General features: G+C 53.8%; 1 protein-coding gene across 2 annotated transcripts in view; it reads left to right on the plus strand.

Annotated features, from left to right (window-relative positions):
* The window catches only part of CACNA1B (calcium voltage-gated channel subunit alpha1 B), a 210,061-nt gene that overhangs the window by 77,611 nt on the left and 106,478 nt on the right, over window positions 1-25,972 (plus strand). For both annotated transcript variants that reach the window (XM_055541721.1, XM_055541722.1), the window contains exons 11-15: window positions 3,228-3,437; window positions 7,378-7,490; window positions 16,046-16,158; window positions 18,455-18,586; window positions 18,766-18,838. In XM_055541721.1, the coding sequence (XP_055397696.1) occupies window positions 3,228-3,437; window positions 7,378-7,490; window positions 16,046-16,158; window positions 18,455-18,586; window positions 18,766-18,838 (641 nt within the window). The remainder of the gene's footprint in view (window positions 1-3,227; window positions 3,438-7,377; window positions 7,491-16,045; window positions 16,159-18,454; window positions 18,587-18,765; window positions 18,839-25,972) is intronic.

Genomic DNA, 25,972 nt, shown 5'->3' on the forward strand with positions numbered 1-25,972 from the left:
TTTTTCCATTTGTTTAGTTATTTAACCTCCTTTCCTTTTTCTTTTTGCTCCTGGAATTCCTGTTACTTTGTGTTACCTCTTCCTTTGCTCCTTTGTGTCTCTCAGCCTTTTCCTTTGATTTCTCCCTCCTTATATTTCCTGTATATGTTTATCTAAGACATTGCTTTGCTGCATCTTCAGGCTCCTAGTTTGGGTTTTTAAGAGTGAACTTCTTTCCTTTCATCTGCTGAATGATTTGGGAGGAGTTTTATTTTCTCTCTTTGTTTTATTTTGGTTGTTTTAGCTCTGTGCCATATCTGGGACCCTGTAGACTTTGCTCCAAGTCCCCAGCAGAGCCCAAGGGTCTCTTTGCACTCGGGGCCTCAGGCTTTACAGGTGGTCTGCTTCCCTCGGGTCTGGGTATAGGGCCTGGCACCTCCTGGGTTCTCCCCAGCTCCATGCTGGCTGCTGGTTGAGGCCTGATGGGTCAGCCTGCATGGTTTTCTTTAACCCCCAGAACCCCATGAGACCCCATATCTGTTTCCAGTGAGGACTCTTCAGCTGCGAGGATGTACCAGGCATATGCCTATTGGGTGGACAGGGTTCATGTCCACATGCCTGGTGTCCAGTCCACATCACTTCTGCCTGCCATACCAGGGAATGCAGCCGCTAAGCAGGAGCGTCCTGCACTGCCTGCCTGTCACCTGTGATCTGTGGCCTGTGCCCTGGTGGGATGGTGGGGGCAGGGGCAGGTCATGGTTGTCCTGTGTTTCTCTGCCCCACTCAGGGCAGTCATCGAAGGGATGGTGCTAAGCGGGGCTGACGCAGACATTATGTTGACTGATGAGGCCCTGCCTGGGCACAGTGCCAAGACCCCCTGTGTGCACAGGCACCCATGTCATTCTAACTGGGCTTAATTCTGCTGTCATTCATAGTTCATTCATTCTCAACTGCCCCCTAGCTTGAAAATGTATATTTTTTGTGAAATAAGCCTTTTTTATCATGAAGAATATGTGCTGATTAAGTGGAACCTGGAAAACGCACAAAGCCTAGAAGTCCCGACGTTGCACGTTTCCACCCAAAGCAGGGATTCTGACTGTGCCACATTTCACTTCTACTGCAGACCCTTCCTTTCACCAAAGAGCTGCTGCGAGCACACAGGCGCTGCTCGTGGGAAATGCGGCCTGTCCTCGGGGCCCAGCCCGGGACGCCCTGAGGCCCCGTGGTCCCGGAGTGTAAGAGGACAGCAGCCCTGAGGCCCTCTTTGGGCGGGGCCAGCTGGCCTCACGGGGCTCATCCAGCAGGGAGTCTCCCTGGAGAGCGTGTTGCTTGTCCTACTGGCCACGTGCGTGCACAAAGTGCCTTTCTTGACTCACATGTTCTCTTGACCTACCTTCCCAGAGTGGGCCTGTGTGTGATCGCAGGTGTGCGCCTGTGTGAATCTGAGTGTGTGTTTGGGGGTGTGGTCAGCATTGGGGTGTGCTGTGCAGCACGTGTGTGTGGCTCTGTTTGTAAATGGCAGTGTCTGGGGATTTTGAGTGTGTGGGTTCCCCAGTGGCTCTGTGTGGGCTCTGCCTGTGTGCAGGCCTCTCCTTGTCTGTAGTGGGTCCCTGTCTTCCCTCTTTGCCCCATGGCTGTCTTGGAGGAGGGAGTGGGTATGTCTGGCTGTGGCCTTGGCATTTTGCAACCCTTGGCAAGTTTGGCCAAGATAATTTTTTTAAATTTAAATTTATTTATTTTAATTGGAGGCTAATTACTTTACAATATTGTATTGGTTTTGCCATACATCAACATGAATCCGCCACGGGTGTACACGTGCTCGCCATCCTGAACCCCCCTCCCACCTCCCTCCCCGTACCATCCCTCTGGGTCATCCCAGTGCACCATGGGCAAGAGATTTTGTTGAATGAGCCAGTCACGAGGACTCGGCATTGGCTGGTGTCAGGTCATGGACTGGGAGCTGTGTCCTGGCTCAGCCAGAGGCTGTGACGGAACAGTGTCTTCTGCAGCTGTGGATGGGGTGTGGCTATGGCATCTAGAGAGCTGGGAATTCCCCATTAGGGTCCTGCTCACCCCCACGAGGGCTGACTGACAGGTGCTGTTCACCTGCCCTGGGCCTGGTGCTCCGCGTCTCTCTGTGTGATGCAGCTGCTCCAGAGGCCTCGGCCCGTCTTCATTTAGTGAATCCAAGAAGACGCCAGCCTGAAAATGTTCTTGAGTCTGCACACGCACACACCCCTGTGCAAACACGCCTGCCATCGTGTAACATGCTCACATGCTTCTTCCCCAGGGACTGCGGCTAGGCCGGGTGTTCAGAGCCGCCTGTTTGAGCGCTCGGGGGCGCTCAGGGCCTCCAGGCCCATGAAGTCTGCTCATGCAACTCTCACCTGGCACAAGGGGTTGGGGGTGCAGAGGGAAGCCGTGCCTCCCAGAGCTCAGTCTGATCTGGGGCTCAGGCAAAGAACAGACTGATAAGCCTATGCAGTGCAGTTGGTACAGGGTGTGATTTTTGGGGCACTGAGGCCTGTCACTGGAGCCTAGAGAAGGGTGACCTCGGAGCCGAGAAGGAGCCTGGGGGAAGGCACTCCCCTGGGGGGCAGTGCAGGGGCTGTGGGCACAGGAGCGGGCGAGGGCAGTTGGGTCTGGCGGGTGAGTCGGGACAGAGGAGCAGCTTCCTGGGCAGACTTTCTGGGCTCTGTGGGCCATGGTCTGCAGCCAAGCCAGACACAAGTGAAGGAGCTTGGCTGTGTTCCAAGACAACTCCTAGAAAAGCGGGTGGTCAGTGGCTCTTGGCCCTGGAGCTATGGAGGGAGGAAAGGCCAGAAACGACAGGACTCCCCAGGTGATGCCAGAAATCAGAGTGGCCTGGGAGCGCGGGGACTACCCTCCTGTAAGGTGGCTGGGGCACTGGGGACCAGAGGCCTGTTTCAATGCAGGCCTCCCAGCTGGAGCCCAGCAGCTATGGAGACCACTCAGGCTCTTGGTTCCCTCATTTGTGAAGCAGGGGTGTGGCCAGGACCCACTCCAGGGGGCGCAGGGCCCTTTAGCACAATATTGGTAGTGGATCTGACACACGCGGCGCCTGGGATGGAAACGGGCGCCTTGAGCCAGGCCAGGGCAGGTGTCCTTGTGGGATGCGGGACACATGCTCTGGAGCGTGCGTCTGCAGGGCTCACACTGGCGGAGGGAGAGTGTGCCCTGGGGCATGCTGGCCACCCACACCCTCAGCGAGCCCCCTGTTCCCGCAGGGTCCCCCTTCGCCCGAGCCAGCCTCAAGAGTGGGAAGACGGAGAGCTCGTCATACTTCCGCAGGAAGGAGAAGATGTTCCGGTTCTTCATCCGGCGCCTGGTGAAGGCTCAGAGCTTCTACTGGGCGGTGCTGTGTGTGGTGGCCCTGAACACGCTGTGCGCGGCCGTGGTGCACTACCAGCAGCCCCAGCGGCTCACCGCGGCCCTGTGTACGTGGCCGGGCCCGCCCCCCCGGGCCCGCCCCCCCGGGCCCGCTGCCTCTGACCCACTTCCAGCCCACAGCCTGTAGGACCCCTGTGCACCAAAGTGCCGCGGGGGTCTCTGCTGGAGGCCTGACCGTGCCCAGGCCTGGGCCCAGGTTCCAGGAGGCTGGGCTGGTCTGGTTAGACCCCGTCCGTCAGTGTAGTGGGAAACGAGGGCGGGGTCTGGGGAACCGGGATGATGTCTCCTGCCCTAAGGGCTTTCGACCCAGGGACCGAGGGATGCATCCGCCCTGGATTCCTGAGGAGAAAGAGTCTTGGCTCCCAGGGGTCTCCCAGGGCTCTTCTAGTTGTTTATGTTTCTTCTTGGTCGGTTGAATCTGGACGTGTCCATGACCAGGGATTACTTACAAACATGTCCATGAGCCTCAGGACACAGCAGGGGCTCTGGGTCGTGACCTGTCTGGCCCTGGTTACAGGTCCAAGGAGGTGAAGAGCTGAGGCCCCTTCCCAGGGACCAGGTTCCTTCACACCCAAGGGCCCTGCAGGGCGCGTGCCACAGAAGGTCTTGCTTGTTCGTTTTGCCTCACGAGAGCTCCAGAGACACTGCATGAATGATTTCTGTCCTGCGGTCAGGAGCCCCTCCTGCCCCTTCCCCGAGGTCAGCACCTTCAGCCTGCTCGTGTTAGTTCCTGGTCTGGAAACAGCCTGCTCTGGGCTTCCACACGTGCCTCCCTCTCTTCCTTTCCATCTCCCTTTCCCTGCGTGCGTGTAGCCACCTAGATGCCCAAGAAAGCCTTTCTCCAGGGAACGCTCCTGGCTCCCAGTTCTGGCCCCCAGTGGACCAGCCACACGGAGCCTAGGCAGCTCTGACCAGGAGCCTGGGCTGCTGCTGCTGGGTTCTTTTGGGCTCTGGATGGATGGCTCCCTGGGTCACTTGAAAATGTGGGTGGGGAGGCCTGTGTTGGGGGCTGGCTCCAGGCTGTTTCCCAGACTTCAATTGCAATCCGTTGCTAGCATGATGGGAAAGGGCAGAGAGAGGAGAAGCATGAGGGGCCCCGGCTGGCTCCCAGGTGGGGAGGGCGGGCTAAGGAATCAAAGTGTGTGCACTGAGCCCGGCGCTCTGCCCCTCATTCATGTGTCCTGGGCTCATGGTTTGGTGTGGGACCTGGCTTGGGACTGAATTCAGTGTCTCCTTGAGTCCTCAGGCTGTGGTATCCCACCCTTGGGTGCTGGGCGGGGGCTGGGGAGACAGGGCCTCCTCCTCACTCGGGCAGTGGTGTGGCTGCTCCCTGGGGCTTCCTAGCGAGGCCTTTTCTTCCTACAAGAAGCCAGTGGTACCCGGTCTGTCTTGTGGTTGCTCCTGTTTCCTGGAGATTTGCCCAGTGAGTGGGCTGGAGTTGGAGGGGGCCTGCACGTCCTGGTTGCGTGTCTGATGTCAGGAGCATGAGGCTGGAAGTGCCTAGGTGCTGACCGGGCCACAGGCGTCCCTGGCTGCAAATCTGCCCCCTCACTGCCTCCTCTTCTCTGTGGTTTCCTGGAAACGCCTGCGTTCATCAGCATCCCCCAGGGAAAATGGCTGGAGGGAGGGGTGGCCTCTGCTGGGTCTGGAGGCATCTGCTCAGTGCTGGGCTGAAGCTGAGGCGGGCTGACCCAGCCCGGGAGGGCAGGCCTACAGGAGGCAGAGGCAGAAGTTGGGGCTCCCGTCAGGACTAGCTCCATCAGAGCTCACCACGGGGCCCTGGCCTGAGGCTGGCCATGCCCCTCGCTGTCCGCCTGTCAAATGCACCACCCCCGAGGCACTAAGGACCCCGAGACTGATGCTCAGATGGTGAGGGGGGCCTGGGAGTGGATGCTGTCATGCCGCGAGCGCCTGGGCCTGGCAGGATGGACCTGGCCCCTCTCCCCTGTGTCCCCACTGGCCCCTCTCCTCTCCCCTGTGTCCCCACAGTTGCTGTCTTCCTGTTATAACGCAGACGTTGTGTGATGTAGCTGCTCTGCTCCCCTAGCCCATGATCTCCTGGAGGGAGGGTCAGCTGTCTCTGGGGTCAGCTCAGGGCAGCGCAAGGGCCTGCAAGCTGAATGAATACTTTAGGAAGGAACATGTGGATGCCCCTTCTTGGCCTCTGAGGGGAGGCTGAGCATATGAAGTTGAGGGTCTCTTCCTTGGGAGAGGAAAGGAGTGGGCATGTTGTGGAGGCTGTGTTCCAGGTGCCCCCTTTCTTGGAAAGCTTCCCTTTCAGCACTTCCTGGGCTGGTTCCAATAAAGGGCTCCCACTTTGATCTCCTGGGTAGCTTCAGCTCCAAGGTCTGGGTGGGGCAGCTAGGAGCCCTGTCTCTGCGGTCTCTCCTTCCAAGACCTGAGCTCCCCTCATGGGGACCTGGAGTGCAGGGGCCGAGGGGCTCATGTTCCAAGCTGGATTCAGGGCACAGCCTTTGCATGGCTTCTCCAGGAGGGCTGCTGTGCCATCGCCTTTCTCATCCCGGGCATGGCTTGGGTACCCTGCTGGCGTTTGGACTGGCTTCAGAGGCCAGGCAGGTGGTGATTGTCCACATACCTGGGTCGCCTACCCGAGACCTTCTTGGGCCGTACGAACCATCACACGTCTGTGAGGCACGCTGCCCAGTGGGCAGTGGAACTGGTGTCTTTGCTTATCTGGGGTCTCAGCTGCTGCAGAGCTGCCTGGGGAGGCCTGTGTGTCTGTGCAGCACATGGGGGAGAACAGTTTCAGGGTGCACATGGAGGGCAGGACGTGTGTGACCCTCTCTTCCACCTTCTGTTTGAGCAGAAGCTGCTTGAGGGCCAGTCTCCCAACCAGTCTGGATGCCAGAGGCCCTGGGGCCACCAGGCGGGTGACTGCCTGGTGACTGGACCCCTGTGTCCCTGGCCTTCTGTGGGGGCTCTGCCCTTCATGCTCCACTGCTTCCCTGGCCCCATGCTCTGGGGTCAGAGGCCACAGTGCCTTTAGCTCACTCTCTGAAATGATGCATGGATTCCAGCTTTGGGCGGAGGATCAAAAACAGCGACCTTGTTCTGATCCCTGGAATTCCTCGTTTGGCCAGCCTGTCAGGGGCTAAACTCGGCTGTGTCTCCTGCAGTCTGTGGTCTCGTACAGCTTCTGGACGGTTCTTCTTGTTCTGACCCTGCCCTCTGCTCAGGCTGGGTTGGAGTAGTGTCTCTGTGCCTTGAATTCCCAGGATGACCCTCAGGTCCAGCATGGCCTCCCTTCAGTCCTGCAGCAGGGTCAGCACGGCCAGCGGCAGGATCCCTGGGCTGACACAGGCCCTGCTCTCCACTGCCACCTGCCGGGCCCAGCCTGCAGGAAGCTGAAGGCACCACACCCTCAGGGGTCCTATGTGACTCCCCAGGGCCCCGAGCAAGTGTGGGTGCGTCCTGGGAGACTCGTACTGTGGGGGTCTGCGGGTGTTGGGTGGTCAGGATGCTCACCTTTAGTGGGGTGAGCCTGTGGACAGAGTTAAAACCAGACATGGTGCTGTGAGTCCAGGAGGGTCAGGGCGGTCCCTGCAGAGAAACGCGTTCTGGCCCAGGGTCCTCGCAGAGGGACTCCAGTTGCAGTTGGTGTGTGGATCAGGGAATGAGACTGAAGGGAGAAGGAAGGGTTCAAGGCCATCTAGCATCTCTGGGGGGTTGGGCGCCTCCTGCCTGACCACCTAAGTCCTCTGGGAGACTTGGGCCCTTGACCCAGACTCACTCCCGAACCTGGTCCTGGGAGCCTGGGCACTCGCCTCGCAAGCTGGAAGGAGCACCTCTCTGCGTCACGTCCTCTGCTCGCTGCTTTGTCCTGGGCTGAGGCTGGAGCTCAGAGCCGCAGACCAGGCCTGGAAGCTGCCCCCTGGATCGGCCCAGAGGTCTGGTGTCCTCCGGTCTGGACTGAGCCAGGCGGGAGGAGGCCGCGAGCTAATCCCCCTCTTCTCCGGCTTCTCCTAGACTTTGCAGAGTTTGTTTTCCTGGGTCTCTTCCTCACAGAGATGTCCCTGAAGATGTATGGCCTGGGGCCCAGGAGCTACTTCCGGTCCTCCTTCAACTGCTTTGATTTTGGGGTGAGTAAGCCGCCTCATCAGGGATGCCTGCGGTGGGTCCAGGTGGGCCCACCGTGTCCTGGCCTGAGAGCACGCGCAGCCTGCCCCCACGATGCCAAACCCAGTGTGAGCTGGGGTCTGGAACAGAGTCCCTGGGTTGGGGGACTGATGCCCCCAGGTCGGAAAGGCAGCCTGCCGACAGGGGAGGCCCCTCCTGGTCTGGTCCTTACCGGTGCGGGTATCGGCCACGGGGCAGCCTCATTCCCTTCCTGACCTGTCTGTAGTCCCAAGATCAGCTCAAGCCTCTGTGGCTTCCTCCGTGCTTGGTAGATGATCTTTTAAATGTGTTGCTGCTATCCCGTGGAGGCTGAAGGAGGCTGTGGTCCTGACCCCATCCTGCAAGTCTGGCCTGGGCAGGCCTGACACATGTACCAGATTTTCCTGGGAGGCTGGAGGGGAGCAGTGGGCCCAGGTCCCTTCAGCAGCCTCTGCAGTGCAGGAGGCCTGGAAGGCAGGTGCTTCTGAGGCTCACCGTGGATGAGCGCAGGCCCTGGGCGGCGAGGAAGCCCCTTCCCTGGGCCCTGCAGTTGTGCAGGGTGCTGCCCTGTGCTGGCCCAGAGCCCGAGGATGGGCACTGTTGACACCTGCGCACGGCGGAGTTCTGACCTGTGGAGGGCCTGAGTGAGAAGCGGCCATGCCTCAGCCCAGGGAGGCCTTGCCCTTCTGCAGCCTTCTCAGTAGCCAGGCAGGGAGGCTGGGCCTTGGGCAAAGGGAAGCTTTGGCCTGAGGTGGAGTTTGCCTTTTCCTCTCCGTGATGCGGCGCAGCCGACAGGTGTGGTCCGTGCGTGTGTCGGGCCCTCACGACTCACTTCACGCATGAGTGTCAGGGGACACTCTTTGATGGGCACAGGGCTGCCCAGCTCGTATGCAGGATGGTCCGCACTGGAGCCCACTGCAGTGGTCTCACACCTGCCGCACTGCCTGCGCTTGCGTGGGGAAGGCAGCGACTGCCTCAGCGTGCTCGGGCACGTGGGCACCTGTGACTTTGGTGGATGGTTGGGAGCAGCCAACACTTCTGCTCCTTTGCCTTCTTGGTTACAAAGGAAAAGAGAAAGCTTGGTGTATGTAGGCAGAGGGGACCCAGTCGGGGAGGAGCCTTCAGAGTGATGGTCATCTGGGAACTGGGTAGGTCCCAGGACAGGGAATAATTTTCATATAAGCTAACAATTACTCTAGAACTTATCAGCTTAAAGTGTAAGTGAAGTGGAAGTGAAACTGAAGTCGCTCAGTCGTGTCCGACTCTTTGCGACCCCATGGACTATAGCCCACCAGGCTCCTCCATCCATGGGATTCTCCAGGCAAGAGTACTGGAGTGGGTTGCCATTTCCTTCTCTAGGGGATCTTCCCGACCCAGGGATCGAACCCAGGTCTCCCGCATTGTAGGCAGGCGCTTTACCATCTGAGCCACCAGGGAAGTCCTGGTTATCAGCTTAAAACAAGTATCTATTATCTCACAGTTCCTAAGGGTCAGGTGTCCAGGTGTGGCTTGACAGGGTACCTGTGGCCTGGGGTCCCTCATGAGGTCACAGTCCAGCTGAAGCCAGGGGTGCGCCAGCCTGAGGCTTGATTAGGACTGGAGGGTTACGTTCAGGCCCACTAGAGACTGTTGAAAAGACTGGCTTGTGATGGGTGACTGGCCGTGCCCTCCACAGCCGCGGCCTCTCCGTGGGCTGCTCGAGTGTCCTCCCCATGCCGTGCTCAGGACGTGAGCACCAGAGAGAGGCTGCTCGAGTGTCCTCCCCATGCCGTGCTCAGGACGTGAGCACCAGAGAGAGGCTGCAGGAAGCAGTTGCAGGGGATCGAGCTGCCAGTTCTGCTATTGTATCTGTCAGGAGGAGTCGATAGGCCAGCCCACCTTTCATGGGGAAGACTGTTACCCGGATCCAGGGTTCTGTGCGGGTCGTCCTTGGGGCTGCCTGCCACGGTCTGCTGATCCAGCTTCTTCCCGTGTAAGATACACTCAGCCGCGCTCCCCACTCCCCGCCTCACCCTACTGCAGCATCAGCTCAAAGGCAGAATCTCATCATCCAAATTGGACCCAGGTCTGGTTGAGGCTCCACAGTTTCTCTAGATCTTAGAGCCATGAAACATGAGAGAACAAGGTACTCAAACCCACGCCCTACATACAGTGGAGGCTGGGCAGGGGCAGCTGTTCTACAGCTTCCTGTTCAAAATGGGGACCCTGGACATACGGAAGGGCTGGTTGGAGTCCAGCAAATATTGGGAGAATCCCTGATTAGTTCTCAGGTCTAGGAACCCCCTGGTCCCCTTTGCTAGTTCTAGGCCCAGGTGCCCTCTGGGGCCCCTTTCCTGCTTCCTGGTCTGGGAGCCCTCTGAGTCTTCTTTCTTAGTTCTAGATCTGGGTGCCCGCTGAGTCCCCTTTCCTAGTTCTTGGTCTGGGATCCTCCAGTCCATTTTTCGAGTTCTAGGTCTGGGATCCCCTGGTCCGCTTTCCTAGTTCTAGGTCTGAAATCCCCTTGCTCTCCTTTCTGAGTTCTAGGTCTGGGATTGAAACCATTTACCTCAGATTGGGACTTGAACCCAAGTGCTGGACTCAAACCCAACCAAAACCCATGGTACCTGGTTTCAGGACCTAATGAAGCTCAGGTTCTTGATGTATCATCACAGAAAGAATTCAGTGAGAGACAAAGTGATAGGTAAGAAGTGGATTTGTTCAGATTCAGAGAGAAGCACACTCTACAGTGTGGGCCATTGCAGAGGGTGAGTGTGCCCACGGAATGTGGTGTGGTTAGTTTTTATAGGCTGAATAATTTTATATGCTAATGGGTGGGAGAATTATTCCAGCTATTTTTGGGAAGGAGTGGAGATTTCCAGGGTTTGGGCCACCGCCCACTCCTTGGTCTTTTGACAGCGCTTTGGAACTGTCGTGGTGCCTCTGGGTGTGTCATTTCACTTGCTGATTGAAGCTCAAGGCTTAGTCTTGTCTGCCTTCTTGGTCCCATTTGATTCTAACTGGTTTATGTTGTATCCATGAGCTATGCCATTCTTTCAAAAGTTCTGTCCTGCCCCTTTCCCTCCTGTTACTGGGATCCCCAGTAACTGGGCTCCCCCTGGTTCCCTTTCCTAGTTCTAGGTCTGGGAGCCCCCTGGTCCTCTTTCCTAGTTCTAGGTCTGGGAGCCCCCTGGTCCCCTTTCCTAGTTCTAGGCCTGGGAGCCCCCTGGTCCCCTTTCCTAGTTCTAGGTGTGGGAGCCTCTGGTCTTCTTTCCTTAAAAGTGGTAAGCATTCTAGCTGATGTTTCCTTGACCTGCTTCATATTTAGTGGAGTTTGGGGAATCCAAAAGCCTCATTCTGTTTTCTGCACTTTGACCCGAGCTGGTGATGCTTTTGCACATATAATCCTTTAGAGCGTAGTGTGGTGTGTCTTCCTGTGTTTCCCTCTGTTGGACGGAAGCCGTGCCTACAGCGCTCTTAGAGATCAGCCTCCTTGGCCTGAGCTGCTGCTGAGATGGCCAAGGTCAACACCCTTCCACGTCCTGGAGAGGAAAGGACTTGTGGGCCCATTTGGAGTCTCACCTTACATCTCTTTGAAAGGCTAGAAAGTTGCGGAATGTGCTCTGAGACCCATCTTTCATCTTTTGGGATCTTGCATACCTGACACTATTGTGCCCTTGGCTTCATTTTTAGACCATGTCATCTCTCTCTTTTTAAAAAGTTTATTTATTTTTAATTGAAGGATAATTGTTTTACAATATTGTGTTTGTTTCTTCCACACATCAACACGAATCAGCCGTAAGTATACCTGTGTTCCCTTCCTCTTGCACCTCCCTCCCACCTCCCACCCTGTCCCGCCCCTCTGGTTGTCACAGAGCCCCAGCTTGAGTTCCCTGAGTCACATGGCAGATTCCCACTGGCTGTCCGTTTTACACATCGTGATGTATACGTTTCCGTGGTTCTGTCTCTGTGCGTGGCATCCTCTCCTTCCTGCCACCCTGCCCCACGTCCATGCTGTTGTTCAGTCACTCAGTCATGTCCGGCTCTTTGTGACCCCATGGACCACAGCACACCAGGCTTCTCTGTTCTTCACTATCTCCCAGACTTTTCTCAAACTCAGTCCGTTGAGTTGATGATACCATCCAACCATCTCATCCTCTGCTTCCCGCTTCTGCCCTTGATCTTTCCCAGAATCAGGATCTTTTCCAACGATTAAGCTCTTCACATCAGGTGGCCAAAGTATTGAAGCTTCAGCTTCAGCATCAGTCCTTCCAATGAATATTCAGAGTTGATTTCCTTTAGGATTGACTGGTTTGATGTCCTTGCTGCCCAAGGGGCTCTCAAGAGTATTCTCCAGCACCACAGTTGAAAAGCATCAATTATTCAAAGCTCAGCCTTCTTTATGGTTCAACTCTCACATCCATACATGACTACTGGAAAAACCATAGCTTTGGGTTTGTTGGCAAGTGATGCCTCTGCTTTTTAATATGCTGTCTAGGTTTGTCATAGCTTTTCTTCCAGGGAGCAAGCGTCTTTTAATTTAATGGCTGCAGTCACCATCTGCAGACTTCCCTGATAGCTCAGTTAGTAAAGAATCCATCTGCAATGCAGGAGACCCTGGTTCGATTCCTGGGTTAGGAAGATCTGCTGGAGAAGGGATAGGCTACTCATGCCAGCTTTCTTGGGCTTCCCTTGTGACTCAGCTGGTAAAGAATCTTCCTGCAATGTGGGAAACCTGGTTTGAGCCCTGAGTTTGGAAGATCCCCTGAATAAGGGAAAGGTTGCCCACTCCATATGCTGGCCTGGAGAATTCTGGCCTGGACTATACAGTCCATGGGGTTGCAAAGAGTTGAGCATGACTGAGCATGACTGAGCGACTTTGGCTTGCACCATCTGCAGTGATTTTGGAGCCCAAGAAAAAAAGTCTGTCACTGTTTGCGTTTTTTCCCCCATCTATTTGCCATGAAGTGATGGGACTGGATGCCATGATCTTTGCTTTTTGAATGTTGAGTTTTAAGCCAGCTTTTCACTCCCCTCTTTCACTTTCATCAAGAGGCTCTTCAGTTCCTCTTCAGTTTCTGTCATTTGTGCTCATTTCACATGCTGGCAAGATAATGCTCAAGCTAGGCTTCAACAGTATGTGAACCAAGAACTTCTAAATGTACAAGCTGAATTTAGAACAGGCAGAGGAACCAGAGATCAAATTGGCAACATCCACTGGATCAGAAAAATATCTACTTCATCGACTATCAGTTCAGTTCAGTTTAGTTGCTCAGTCGTGTCCAGCTCTTTGCAACCCATGGACTGTAGCACCCCAGGCTCCCCTGCCCTTCACCAATTCCTGGACTTTACTCAAACTCATGTCAGTAGAGTCGGTGATGATATCCAACCATCTCATCCTCTGTCATCCCCTTCTCCTCCTGCCTTCAATCTTTCCCAGCATCAGGGTCTTTTCCAATGAGTCAGTTCTTCACATCAGGTGACTAAAGTATTGGAGTTTCAGCTTCAGCATCAGTCCTTCCAATGAACACCCAGGACTGGTCTCCTTTAGGATGGACTGGTTGGATCTCCTTGCTGTCCAAGGGACTCTCAAGAGTCTTCTCCAACACCACAGTTCAAAAGCATCAATTCTTTGGCTCTGAGCTTTCCTTATGGTCCAACTCTCACATCCATATATGACTACTGGAAAAATCATAGCTTTGACTAGACAGACCTTTGTTGGCAAAGTAATGGTCCTGCTTTATAATATGCTGTCTAGCTTGGTCATTGACTATGGTAAAGCCTTTGACTATGTGGATCACAACAAACTGTGGAAAATTCTTAAAGAGATGGGAATATCAGACCACTTTACCTACCTCCTGAGAAATCTGTATGCAGATCAATAAGCAACAGTTAGAATCAGACATGGAAAAATAGATTGTTTCAAAATTGGGAAAGGAATACATCAAGGCTGTATATTGTTACTCTGCTTATTTAACGTATATGCAGAGGGGTGGTGGTTTAGTCACCAAGTCTTGTCCGACTCTTGCAATCCCATTGGGTGGGACTGTAGCCCACCAGGCTCCTCTGTCTGTGGGATTTCCCAGGCAAGAATGCTGGAGTGCGTTGCCATTTCCTTCTCCATATATGTAGAGTACATCGTGCAAAATGCTGGGTTGGATGAATCACAAGCTGGAATGAAGCTTACCGGGGGAAACCAGCAGCCTCAGGCATGCGGATGGCACAGCTCCCTTCGGTCTGCTCTCTGTCTGCAGCCGCTGCTCCCCGGCGGAGGCTCATCAGCGCCAGCTCTCTAGACTCTACTTACGCTTGTATTAATATAGGATATTTTCCTCTCTCTTTCTGACTTACTTCATTCCGTATAATGGGCTCTTGATTCATCCACCTCATTAGCACTGACTCAAATGGCATGCCATCTCTAAACATGGCCTCATTTGTTCTGGAGAGGCTGAGCAGTTTCCCAGCCAGCCACTTGTGGCCTCTCTTTACTTAACAGAGCTTCCCTCAGTGCCCCTCCTCTTGGCTGGGTGGACCAGGAGCAGCATTGCGCTGCGTGGATGTATCCCAGCCAAGCTCCAGCACGGGAGGCACGTCTCCTGCTGTCCGTGTGGCCGTGGGCCCCATGGGGCTCTCTGCCTGCTCCCCTCTGTAGTCTCCCATGACTCCCTTCACCCTGCTGCAGACCTTGCCTGCGGAGTCTTCAGAGTCCGGAATCCTTGAAGGAAGGGTGGGTCAGGCATTCACTCATGTGCTGCTCCCCGACTCCAGAGCCACTCCTGCCGTGGGGTTTCTAGTTTAGCAGCACTGTGCGCCTGCTTCCAGAGCTGATGTTGACTTCCCTTTTTGGGTGTCAGTTCACCCCAGGGTTTGGTGCCTTAAAGCAGCCAGCGTCTGTCCTCTCATTCTGGCAGTTGGCAGTTGGGCTTTGGCTCACTGGGTCCCTCATGAGGTTCAATGAGAGCCCCTTCCAAGCTTGTGCTCGTGGCTGCTGACAGACCTCAGGAAGACATTCTCCAGGCCCACTCTGGTGGCTGTTGGTCATGTGGGCCTCTGCTCAGGCTGCCTCCCTGTCCTCAGAGGGCTGAGGGCACCAAGGCAATGCCCCAGTCTTCCTGTAACTCCTCTCGGAGGTGCCATCCCATCATGTTTGTTGGGTTCTGTTTGCTAAGGGTGGCTCACTAGGTCCAACCTACCTTCCAGGGGACAGGGGTGGACAAGGGGGTAAACCCCAGGCAGTGGGATCGTTGGGGACTATCTGAAAGGCCACCTACATTATAAACCAATGTGAGCAAATTTTGAGGATTAATGTAAAATAGGACATATACTGGGAGACTGACAATGGGAAGCAAGTAGATTTAGAAAATGACAGCATTCAGCCCTGGGGACGTGTGATGCCGAGAAAGATTGGTGGTGTTGGTTGGAGTGCCAAGGGCAGACATGACAAGCTTATCCCGTTTGCTGCTCTGTAGGGTCAAAGTGGGCGCGGCAGCTGCGGGCAGGTCTGCAGTCCTCTGAGCCACGTGCTGCGTCCCGGCTGGGGAGGCAGGCAGCGGAAGGCTGCGCAGCAGCACAGCAGGACGCAGGCCGTGGACCAGTGTTCGCCCGCAGAGGCCACTGCCCCCGATCAGTCACCGTTTGTCAGGCTTGGTGAGGATGTTGATGCCAAGCCGATGGTGTTTTTAGTTGGTATGAAGTGGGTGGAAGTGACTCAAACTTAGGTGGTGAGTGAGCCACACAGCAAAGTGGAATTTAGGAGACTGATGTTCACAGGGGAGTTCTCCACGCCAGCTGCAGAAGCCGGGTTAGCAGGAGTAAGGATTAACCACACGCGTGAGGAGCACGCAGCACTCACGCTGACTGTGGTGTGCCCAGCAAGGCACAGTGGCAGGGAGGGAACTCCATCTGGGCACTGTTGGCAAGGGATCGCTGTGCTCCAGCCCCACTGCTCTGTCCTTTCTGAGTCCCTTGCACCAGACACACTGATGCTGGGAGTGACTGGAAGCGGGGACAGGCCTCTTGCCCACAAGTCCCAGTCCACCAGTGTGGTCAGTGATCGGGATGACCCTTGGTGAAACAAGAGGGCAAGCTAGTCCCTGTCTGTCCTTGGTGGCACTTGCTGGCTCCTAATATTTGGGAGAAGACAATATACAGTTATGAATTGGAACGTCTCAGAGGGGACAAGACCAAACAGGGGATGTTACAAGGAAGCTGAGTCTGCTGGTCTGTGTGGACACAGCCTAACAGTCCAGGCTGTCTGAGGCAGTTTGCTGGCCCAGAGGGGTCACCTGGCTGTGATAAACCACAGTGGGGGCACGCACAAGGAGTCTTTAAGGTTTGCCAAGAAACCTGCAGGCCAGACCCACTCTGTGTCCTGTGTCTTCCTGGTGTGTCTGGGGAAGGACAGGCACCGTCTGTGGCTCCCAGAGGCTGCAGGAGCTCCGTGTGAGGCCCCTGCCTCATGTTGACTTATCTGGCTTGAGCTTCGGACAGGGGAGCCAGGGCCGACGCTTCCGGAGAGACATGGCCACAGCCCTGCCCTGGGCCGATCCTGTCTCTGTTGCAGGTCATTGTGGGGAGCATTTTCGAAGTGGTCTGGGCGGCCATCAAGCCAGGAACCTCCTTCGGCATCAGTGTGCTGCGGGCGCTGCGGCTGCTGAGGATCTTCAAAGTCACCAAGTATGTCGTCCATGTGCTGACGGGGGCGGTGGTTCCTGCCGTGTGCTCCGGAGTTGGGGGACGGATTCCTGTCGTCCATGTGCTCTGGGGGTGTGGGGGGTGGGGATTCCCTGTGCTCCGGGGGTGGGGAGGAGTTCCTCCAGGGCTGGAGGGGGAGTTCCTGGGGAGGGGTCCGTGAGGGGAGTTCCTCCTCCTTAGCTCCTGGGCGTGGTAGAGCACGTCCCCAGGAGCAGCACCTGTGTTGGCCCGGCTCCCATGCTGCCTGTGCCCCCAGCCCTGGAGCACGCGGACAGGGACTCCCCAACATCCTGCACACAGACAGGACCTCCCCGCTGCCCCCAGAGCACAGGGACGAGGCACTCCCACCCCACTCCCGGGGCGCACGGATGTGCGGCAGGGGCCTTGCGCGCAGCCGTCCGGAATCTCTTCCTGTGGCTTTTCACTGGGTAAAGAGACAACAGCCACAGAGCAGTGAGCGCGAGGCTGGCAGCCCAGCGTGATTTCGTCTGGGCCCCCGTGGCCCGTCTATCCGCGGGGCTGTTTTCAGGCGCAGCACTGCCCCAGCATTTCTGGTTTTCTCAGCTTGTTCCCCACAGTTTCACACTGGCTCCTGTCTTGAAACCCATGAGCCCATCTTTCAACCTCAAAGGGTGACTATTCCCTAGTTAATGGAGAAAACAGAGGTTATCAGATAGAGGTTTCCTATCTTGCTGCCCCCAAGTGTGCTTACCTGCCTTGCAGCTGCTGTCCTGGCCCCAGCGGGACTCGGACTTTCTGACCTGAACTCCCAGGTCTGCCTTTTCCACTCAGGGCTGACCCTGCTGGCCATCCTCAGTGATAGGACGCGGGCCTGACCGTGTGTTCAGGTTCATCCCACTTGGCTCCACAGCCCTGGAGGAAGGTTGCTCCCGTCTGCGCATGAGGGGGCTGAAGCTGCCCCTCTGCCGGCACGGCAGTGGGAGGGGCTGCCCCGTCCATGGCTGTCACGGCGGCAGAGCTGCCCTCGCCCTGCTGGCCACGGGCATCGTGGCCCCACCGTGGGTCCCAAGCCACCCCGAGGCTCTGAGGCTCCCAGTCCAGGGCACCTGCAGCATGAGGCCACACATGCCCAGCTCATGACGGCTGTGGGATGGTCCAGACTGAGCCTATGCAGGTGGCCCGCTTCCAAGCACCTTCAGTGACTTCCTCAGCCTCCTGGGGAGGCTGGACTAGATCTTTTCTAGTCTGTTTTAAATCCACACCTGAGGCCGTTCAAAGTCAGGGTGGGGTAATGCGGAGGAGTTTGGGACAGGACTCCTGTCTGGCTTGGCCCACAGATGCTTCTGGGTGCTCCCACCACCTGCCCTGCGTCCTCCGCTGCTTCCGCAGGAGCAGGGCTCCAGGAGGTGGTGCCGTGCTGCCTGCACCTTGGCTGTGGGCCTGGCATCTTAGCAGCTCTATTTCCTCCTGGAAAGTGGGTGGCTCTTGTCCTGACCTAGACCCTGCCCATCAGGAGAAGGCTTTCTGGAGTCTTCTAGCCCATCTCTTATTAACTCTCGTGCACCCAGTAAGAGAGTAGTGGGTCTCTGTGACACAGCCCTGGGGACGAGGGCTCAGGGATGTCCCAGGCCTCTCCCCAGGCCAGGTTGGAGGACAGCAAGTGCTAACACAGAGAGGCACATGGCGTGTCTCCCTGGGGCTTGGGCTTTCCTGGGGTTGCAGCTGGAGGGGCCCATTACCTAGCAAGCCCGCGGCAAGACTTATCCGCAGACTGCAGGGGGCCTGTGAGGCACAGGGGTTCAGCTGAATGAGAGGGCCATGGTCTCTGGCCCCCAGGAGCATTTGAGGGGTGGGCTGGAGGGGTGTCAAGCCTGGAGGGCTGCTCCGTGCTACGTGGCTCGGGCCCTGGGGGGCACCAAAGCCCAGCCTGCTTTGCTGAGACTCTGTGTGCAAACCTGCCCGCTGAGGGTGGTGGTACTGATGGACGCTCCAGTGCGGCCCCTTCTCCTGCACGGCTAGGACGCACAGCTGTGGCCCTCACTTCCTGCGTGCTGGCCTAGGGGAGCTGAGGGATGCAGGCAGGTGTAGCTGCAGAGGAGGGATACCAGAGAGCCGGCGTGGGAGGTGCCCGTAAGCCCAGCTCTGAACGTGCAGTCTCTGCTGTCACCCTGGGCCAGGTGGTGGGGTGCAGTGCAGGTGGGGTGTGGGCCCCTGGAGAAAGTGCGTGTGGAGCCCTCAGGGCAGGAGGTGCCAGAAGCCGCAGGCGGCCCTCGGGGTCCCGGTGTCCTGGTGCACTCAGACCAGGCTTCCCCTACAGGTACTGGAGCTCCCTGCGGAACCTGGTGGTGTCCCTGCTCAACTCCATGAAGTCCATCATCAGCCTGCTCTTCCTGCTCTTCCTCTTCATCGTGGTCTTCGCTCTGCTGGGCATGCAGCTCTTTGGGGGACAGTAAGTGAGGCCGGGCCCCCTAGGGGCAGTGCTCAGGGGACAGTGCTGCTGGGCTCCCACTCTGCTTCCCCCACAAAGGCCCCAAGAAGGGCTGCTGGCCCAGACACAGCCTCCAGGTGCCAGCCCTCCTGGGCCCAGTGGACCTGCCTCTGCCTGTCCAAGACCCTTGTTCTTCTCAGGTTCAACTTCCAGGATGAGACTCCGACAACCAACTTTGACACCTTCCCTGCCGCCATCCTCACTGTCTTCCAGGTAAGGCTCCCGGCTCTGGACTAAGTCGTGGCCACGGGGCTTTGTGAGCGTGGGGGAGGCAGCCTGCCGTCAGCCCCTCAGTGCCCGCGAGGACGCAGGCAGAGCGGGCCTCTGATGTCAGGCCCTGGTTGGGACCCGGCTCGGGAACGAGCCTACCAGGGGCGTGTGGATGCCCCGGGAGGCCCTGGCTTCGGTCGCCACTTGACTCTCTGCCGGAGACCTGGAGCTGATGGCAGTTGTCTTTGTCCTTTGCAAACGTGGCGGAAAGCTGTCCCCAGGCTTCTCCCTCCAGGGGCTTGGCCCAGCAGCCCCTCGGCTCTGCTTGTATCTGAACACACACTCCCCGAAGCCCCTGGGGGCATGTAGGTCGGGGCCCCATTCTCGGTGGCATCTGTGTTCCCTCCTGAGAACTCTCTTGGTTGAGCGCTCTCCTCATCACAGAGCTATGGCTCCCTTGCGCCTCCACGACGGGCCTCCCCCACGTGATAAGGCAAACGTCTCTGTCCACACAGTGCCCTTGGCCACGTCTGAGACCAAGCAGGACCAGGGCGGGGTGGGCGCCCGTGATGGAGCTCAGAGAAGCCCCCACACCTCAGGCAGTCTGGACAGGGCCCTGCCCGCCCTCAGCCACTGCTGGAGCCACGACGAGTGTGAGCAGCAAGGACCTTGCGGCCCCTCTCACAGGAAGGGGACTTTCCAGCCGACTCTTTGAACCACTTGCTGACAGAGTGACTTCACCCCCCGAGCCCTGAGCCCTCCCGACATGGGGAAGCCCTGCAGCTCCTCCACCCCCAGGGACAGTGGGTAGAGCCTCTCCTTCCAGAGGGTCGTCCTCTCCCGGCCTGACAGGACTCCAGACCCTGCACTGCCGCCGCCCGCTTCGCATCTGACCCCACCTCAAGTCCTATGGCTTCTCCTCCTCTGAGCTCAAAGGGTTGGGGTGCCCGTGAGCACATTGCCCTTCTTACTGTCTTTGTCAAGTCGTCCACAGATGACTCAGAGCAGTGTCTGGCCATTTAAGGCGGCTGAGAGAGTAGTTAAGGCTGGAGGAGGCCAAGTAGATCGCCAGGGACAGGCATATAACACTCTCAGGATGACACCGGGCCGATGGCCTGAGAGCCCAGGGTGGAGCCCCTGCTTCTGAATGGCGTTGGAGAGGGCACAGGGAGGCACGTGACAGGGGTGGGGTGGGGTGGGAGGACAGCTTGAACTCTGCTCCCAGTGAGGCTGACCCCGTGGAAGAGCGCCAACCATGCCCACAGGTGGAGGGGATCTGTTCCTAAGACACGGAAACAGCAGGCGAATGCAGGCGCCTTCAACCCTCAAATAGCTAAAGGTTAAATGAAGAGAGGCACCTCAGAACCAAGAATATTGGGTTCAGATCAGAGATCAGTCGCTCAGTCGTGTCCGACTCTTTGCGACCCCATGAATCGCAGCATGCCAGGCCTCCCTGTCCATCACCAACTCCCGGAGTTCACTGAGACTCACATCCATCGAGTCAGTGATGCCATCCAGCCATCTCATCCTCTGTCGTCCCCTTCTCCTCCTGCCCCCAATCCCTCCTAGCATAAGAGTCTTTTCCAACGAGTCAACTCTTCGCATGAGGTGGCCAAAGTACTGGAGTTTCAGCTTCAGCATCATTCCTTCCAAAGAACACCCAGGACCGATCTCCTTCAGAATGGACTGGTTGGATCTCCTTGCAGTCCAAGGGACTCTCAAGAGTCTTCTCCAACACCACAGTTCAAAAGCATCAATTCTTCAGTGCTCAGCCTTCTTCACAGTCCAACTCTCACATCCATACATGACCACAGGAAAAACCATAGCCTTGACTAGACGAACCTTTGTTGACAAAGGAATGTCTCTGCTTTTGAATATGCTATCTAGGTTGGTCATAACTTTCCTTCCAAGGAGTAAGCGTCTTTTAATTTCATGGCTGCAGTCACCATCTGTAGTGATTTTGGAGCCCAGAAAAATAAAGTCTGACACTGTTTCCACTGTTTCCCCATCTATTTCCCATGAAGTGGTGGGACCGGATGCCATGATCTTCGTTTTCTGAATGTTGAGCTTTAAGCCAACTTTTTCATTCTCCACTTTCACTTTCATCAAGAGGCTTTTGAGTTCCTCTTCACTTTCTGCCATAAGGGTGGTGTCATCTGCATATCTGAGGTTATTGATATTTCTCCCGGCAATCTTGATTCCAGCTTGTGTTTCTTCCAGTCCAGCGTTTCTCATGATGTACTCTGCATATAAGTTAAATAAACAGGGTGACAATATACAGCCTTGACGAACTCCTTTTCCTATTTGGAACCAGTCTGTTGTTCCATGTCCAGTTCTAACTGTTGCTTCCTGACCTGCATACACATTTCTCAAGAGGCAGATCAGGCGGTCTGGTATTCCCATCTCTTCCAGAATTTTCCACAGTTTATTGTGATCCACACAGTCAAAGGCTTTGGCATAGTCAATAAAGCAGAAATAGATGTTTTTCTGGAACTCTTTTGCTTTTTCCATGATCCAGCAGATGTTGGCAATTTGATCTCTGGTTCCTCTGCCTTTTCTAAAACCAGCTTGAACATCAGGAAGTTCACGGTTCACATATTGCTGAAGCCTGGCTTGGAGAATTTTGAGCATGACTTTACTAGCGTGTGAGATGAGTGCAGTTGTGTGGTAGTTTGAGCATTCTTTGGCATTGCCTTTCTTTGGGATTGGAATGAAAACCGACCTTTTCCAGTCCTGTGGCCACTGCTGAGTTTTCCAAATGTGCTGGCATATTGAGTGCAGCACTTTCACAGCATCATCTTTCAGGATTTGGAATAGCTCAACTGGAATTCCATCACCTCCACTAGCTTTGTTCGTAGTGATGCTTTCTAAGGCCCACTTGACTTCATATTCCAGGATGTCTGGCTCTAGGTCAGTGATCACACCATCATGTTTACCTGGGTCGTGAAGATCTTTTTTGTACAGTTCTTCTGTGTATTCTTGCCATCTCTTCTTAATATCTTCTGCTTCTGTTAGGTCCATACCATTTCTGTCCTTTATCGAGCCCATCTTTGCATGAAATGTTCCTTTGGTATCTCTGGTTTTCTTGAAGAGATCCCTAGTCTTTCCCATTCTGTTGTTTTCCTCTATTTCTTTGCATTGATCGCTGAAGAAGGCTTTCTTATTTCTTCTTGCTATTCTTTGGAACTCTGCATTCAGATGTTTATATCTTTCCTTTTCTCCTTTGCTTTTCGCTTCTCTTCTTTTCACAGCTATTTGTAAGGCCTCCCCAGACAGCCATTTTGCTTTTTTGCATTTCTTTTCTATGGGAATGGTCTTGATCCCTGTCTCCTGTAGAATGTCACGAACCTCCATCCATAGTTCATCAGGCACTCTATCTATCAGATCTAGGCCCTTAAATCTATTTCTCACTTCCACTGTATAATCATAAGGGATTTGATTTAGGTCATACCTGAATGGTCTAGTGGTTTTCCCTACTTTCTTCAATTTAAGTCTGAATTTGGCAATAAGGTGTTCATGGTTAATATGACAAATAACTGGCAATCCTGGAAGTAAAAATACAGCTACTTAAATAAACAAATAGAGGGTGAACCGTACACTGATGTGATCCTCGTGAGAATGGGGGAGCTGGCAGGCGTGGAGGACCTGAGCCCACTGCAGCTCAGAGGGGCAGAGAAGGTGCCAGTGACCTTCCAGAAAGAGCTGAAACCTGGACACTGCCCAGTAAAGAGAAAATCTTAAAATCTGTTGTAGAAAGAAGGATTTCCTGTGAAGAATGCCAGTCTGATGGCAGGAGGTTGGGGAAAAGTAACTAAAACACTGGAGGACAGCCCCTGTCGTTCTAGAAGTGAGCACGATCTGAGGTGGTGGAGACACGTCCAGGAGTCGCCGGGACTTGCAGCTGACTGCTGAGAGCACCTCAGGCGCGACGTGGGCGCCTTTAGGGCAGCGGAGGCGGGGGATGCAGTAACCCAGGAGGAAGCAGAAAGCCCAGATGGCTGCAGAAAGGGAATAATTTATGGATGGTAACTGAAAAATCTACCTATCCTGGCTACCACACTGACAGTTTAACAAGTGAATTCTGCCAACTGTTTAAGAACGATTACTCCAATTTTATACAGATGACTCCAGAGAAGATAAAAAGGAAATCCCACCCTTTATGAAACTGGACTAATTTTGATATGAAAATGCCAGACAAAGACAATATGAGAGAAGAAAAAAATATATTACCATCACACAGAGAAAGATAAGACATCCTGAGGGAAATAAGAACCAATCCAACCTGGATGTCCTTAAAGATTATCTTTATGATCAACTTGAATTTACCCTAGAAATGCAAAATTTACCCTAGAAATACAAGATGACTTAACATTAGAAAGTCTATTACTGTAACTCATCATCTTAACAGACTGAAGAAGGAAAAGAGTGTGCCATCAGAAAGAGCATCTGAGCTCTAGAGTGTACCACCAGAAAGCGCATCTGAGCTCTAGAATGTACCACCAGAAAGCGCATCTGAGCTCTAGAATGTACCACCAGAAAAAGCATCTGAGCTCTAGAGTGTACCACCAGAAAGCGCATCTGAGCTCTAGAATGTACCACCAGAAAAAGCATCTGAGCTCTAGAGTGTACCACCAGAAAGAACATCTGAGCTCTAGAATGTGTGATCAGAAGGAGCATCTGAGCTCCAGCAAAAGCACAACCAAGCACCAGAGTGAGAAGCAGACGGAATGAGATGAGCAAACTGTGTTAATTGTGGAAGCTGGGTGATGAGTGTGTGGGGGTGCATCACACCCTGTACTCTGTGTGTGTTTGATAAAACCCAGCACTCTTCCAGACAGAAGCTCTTAGCAGACTTGCCAGTATCAGTGGTCTTGGTGCACTAGAATAAGAAAAAGATGGAATAAAATTTCTCAGGATTGCCAAGGAAGAAATAAAAATGTCATTATTCACAGATGAAATATTTATGTACTCAGAACACTTGTGTTGTCGCTGCAGATGGTGTGGGACAGTTTGGTTATCCATAGAGAAAAAAAGGAAGTTGGATTTCCACCTCGTAGCAGATTTGAAAATCAGCTCAGATGAATTAAGACATAAATGTGAAAAGCAAATTTCAAATTTTAGAATGTACAGGAGAGTACTGTTCCTAAGTGAGGGCCTTCTTAAGGAAGAGATAAAAATGCACAGATCATAAATGAAACCTTTGAAGATTTGACTATTGAAATACAAATTTATGCATCCAAAAATCACCATAGAATGTCAGATAAGTCATAGGCTGGAGCAGACATTTCCACAGCATCAGCCAATAAACAGCGACCAGAATAAATAACCAGCAACCAGAACAAGGGCTTCCCAGGTGGCGCTAGTGGTAAAAAATCCACCTGCCAATGCAGGAGACTCAAGAGACACGGTTTCCATCTGCAGGTTGGGAAGATGTCCTGGAGTAGGAAACAACAACCCGCTTCAATGTTCTTGCTGGAAAATTCCATGGGCAGAGGAGTGTGGCGGGCTGCAGTCCATAGGGCTAAAAAAAGTCAGACATGACTGAACAACTGAGCAGAGCAAGCAAAATAAATAAAAACTTCCACAAATCAAAAAGGGAAAACAGCAGCAGGAACATGCAGCAGGAAAGGGCAAAGTGTGTAAGAAGGAACTCAGGATAGGAAAGTGGGCTGAAGAGCAGACCTGTAAAAGCCGTCAGCTATTACTTGAAGTCAGGGAAATGCAAATGAAACCCACTTCTCAGTTCAGCTGAAATTAAGAAACCTAACAGTCTCAAGTTTTAGAGAAAGTGAAAGTGAAGGTCACTCAGTCATGTCCAGCTCTTTGTGACCCCCATGGACTATACAGTCCATAGAATTCTCTAGGCCAGAATACTGCTGTGGGTAGCCTTTTCCTTCTCCAGGGGATCTACCCAACCCATGGATTGAACCCAGGTCTCCCACATTGCAGGTGGATTCTTTACCAGCTGAGCCACAAGGGAAGCCCCAAGTTTTAGAGAGGATGTGGAGAAATGAGGATTCCCTTGTGGTGTTGGTGGGTTGATAGAATCTCTTTGGAAACTAATGTCAGGTATCTAACCCACTAGCACTCACATGGGAGTAGTTCCTGTGTGGGTACCTGCCCTGGAAGGTCCCTGTCCAAATGCGCAGAGACCTACGAGACCACTGAGGCAGCATCACATATGGTAGCGAAACCCTGGACACCTCTTCACACTTCATCCTCAGGAGAGTGATAAGAAGAGTGTATTCTGTCTGGGCAGCAGGACCATAAATGAATGACCTGGAATTAGCTGTATTAACATGGATCAGAAGCAATGTTAATCTAAAAAAAGCAAGATTCAGAATAATGCAAATCATATGATAATTTTTAATTAACTTTAAAAATTGAAGTAGAGTTGATTTACAGTGTTATGTTCATTTCTGCTGTATAGCAAAGTGACTCAGTTATACATATACATATGCATATATATATATATATTCTTTTTTCCATTCTTTCCCATTATGGTTTAGCATATGATACTATTTATATAAGGATGAAAACATCTTGTTTCCAAACATACTGTGTAACAATATTGTTTATGGTATATATACAAATAGAAGTATAAAAGCCTGCATGGGAATGATTAACACCAAAGTCAGGGCTAGGTGGGTGTGTGGAGAGGAAGAATGAGACTGAGGATTTCTACTCAAGGACCTTCAGGTACATTTTTTTTTATATTAGCTAATTTTATTTTTTTCCATATTACCTTATACATTGCTGTTAGCCATGAGGTAACGCAAAGCAAATATTGAATGCTTTTATTGAAATATGTATAATATCATATATGAAATGAGTCGTCAGTCCAGGTTCGATGCAGGATACTGGATGCTTGGGGCTGGTGCACTGGGACGACCCAGAGGGATGGTATGGGGAGGGAGGAGGGAGGAGGTTTCAGGATGGGGAACACATGTATACCTGTGGCAGATTCATTTTGATATATGGCAAAACCAATACAATATTGTAAAGTTAAATAAAATAAAATTAAAAAAAAATAAAAAAAAGAAAACATTAATAAAAAATTTTTTTTTGTATTTTTCAAAATGTATTTATTTTTAATTGAAGGCTAATTGCTTTACAGTATTGGTTTGATTTCTGCCA

This window comes from Bubalus kerabau, chromosome 11 (assembly GCF_029407905.1).
Source record: "Bubalus kerabau isolate K-KA32 ecotype Philippines breed swamp buffalo chromosome 11, PCC_UOA_SB_1v2, whole genome shotgun sequence".
Taxonomy (NCBI): domain Eukaryota; kingdom Metazoa; phylum Chordata; class Mammalia; order Artiodactyla; family Bovidae; genus Bubalus; species Bubalus kerabau.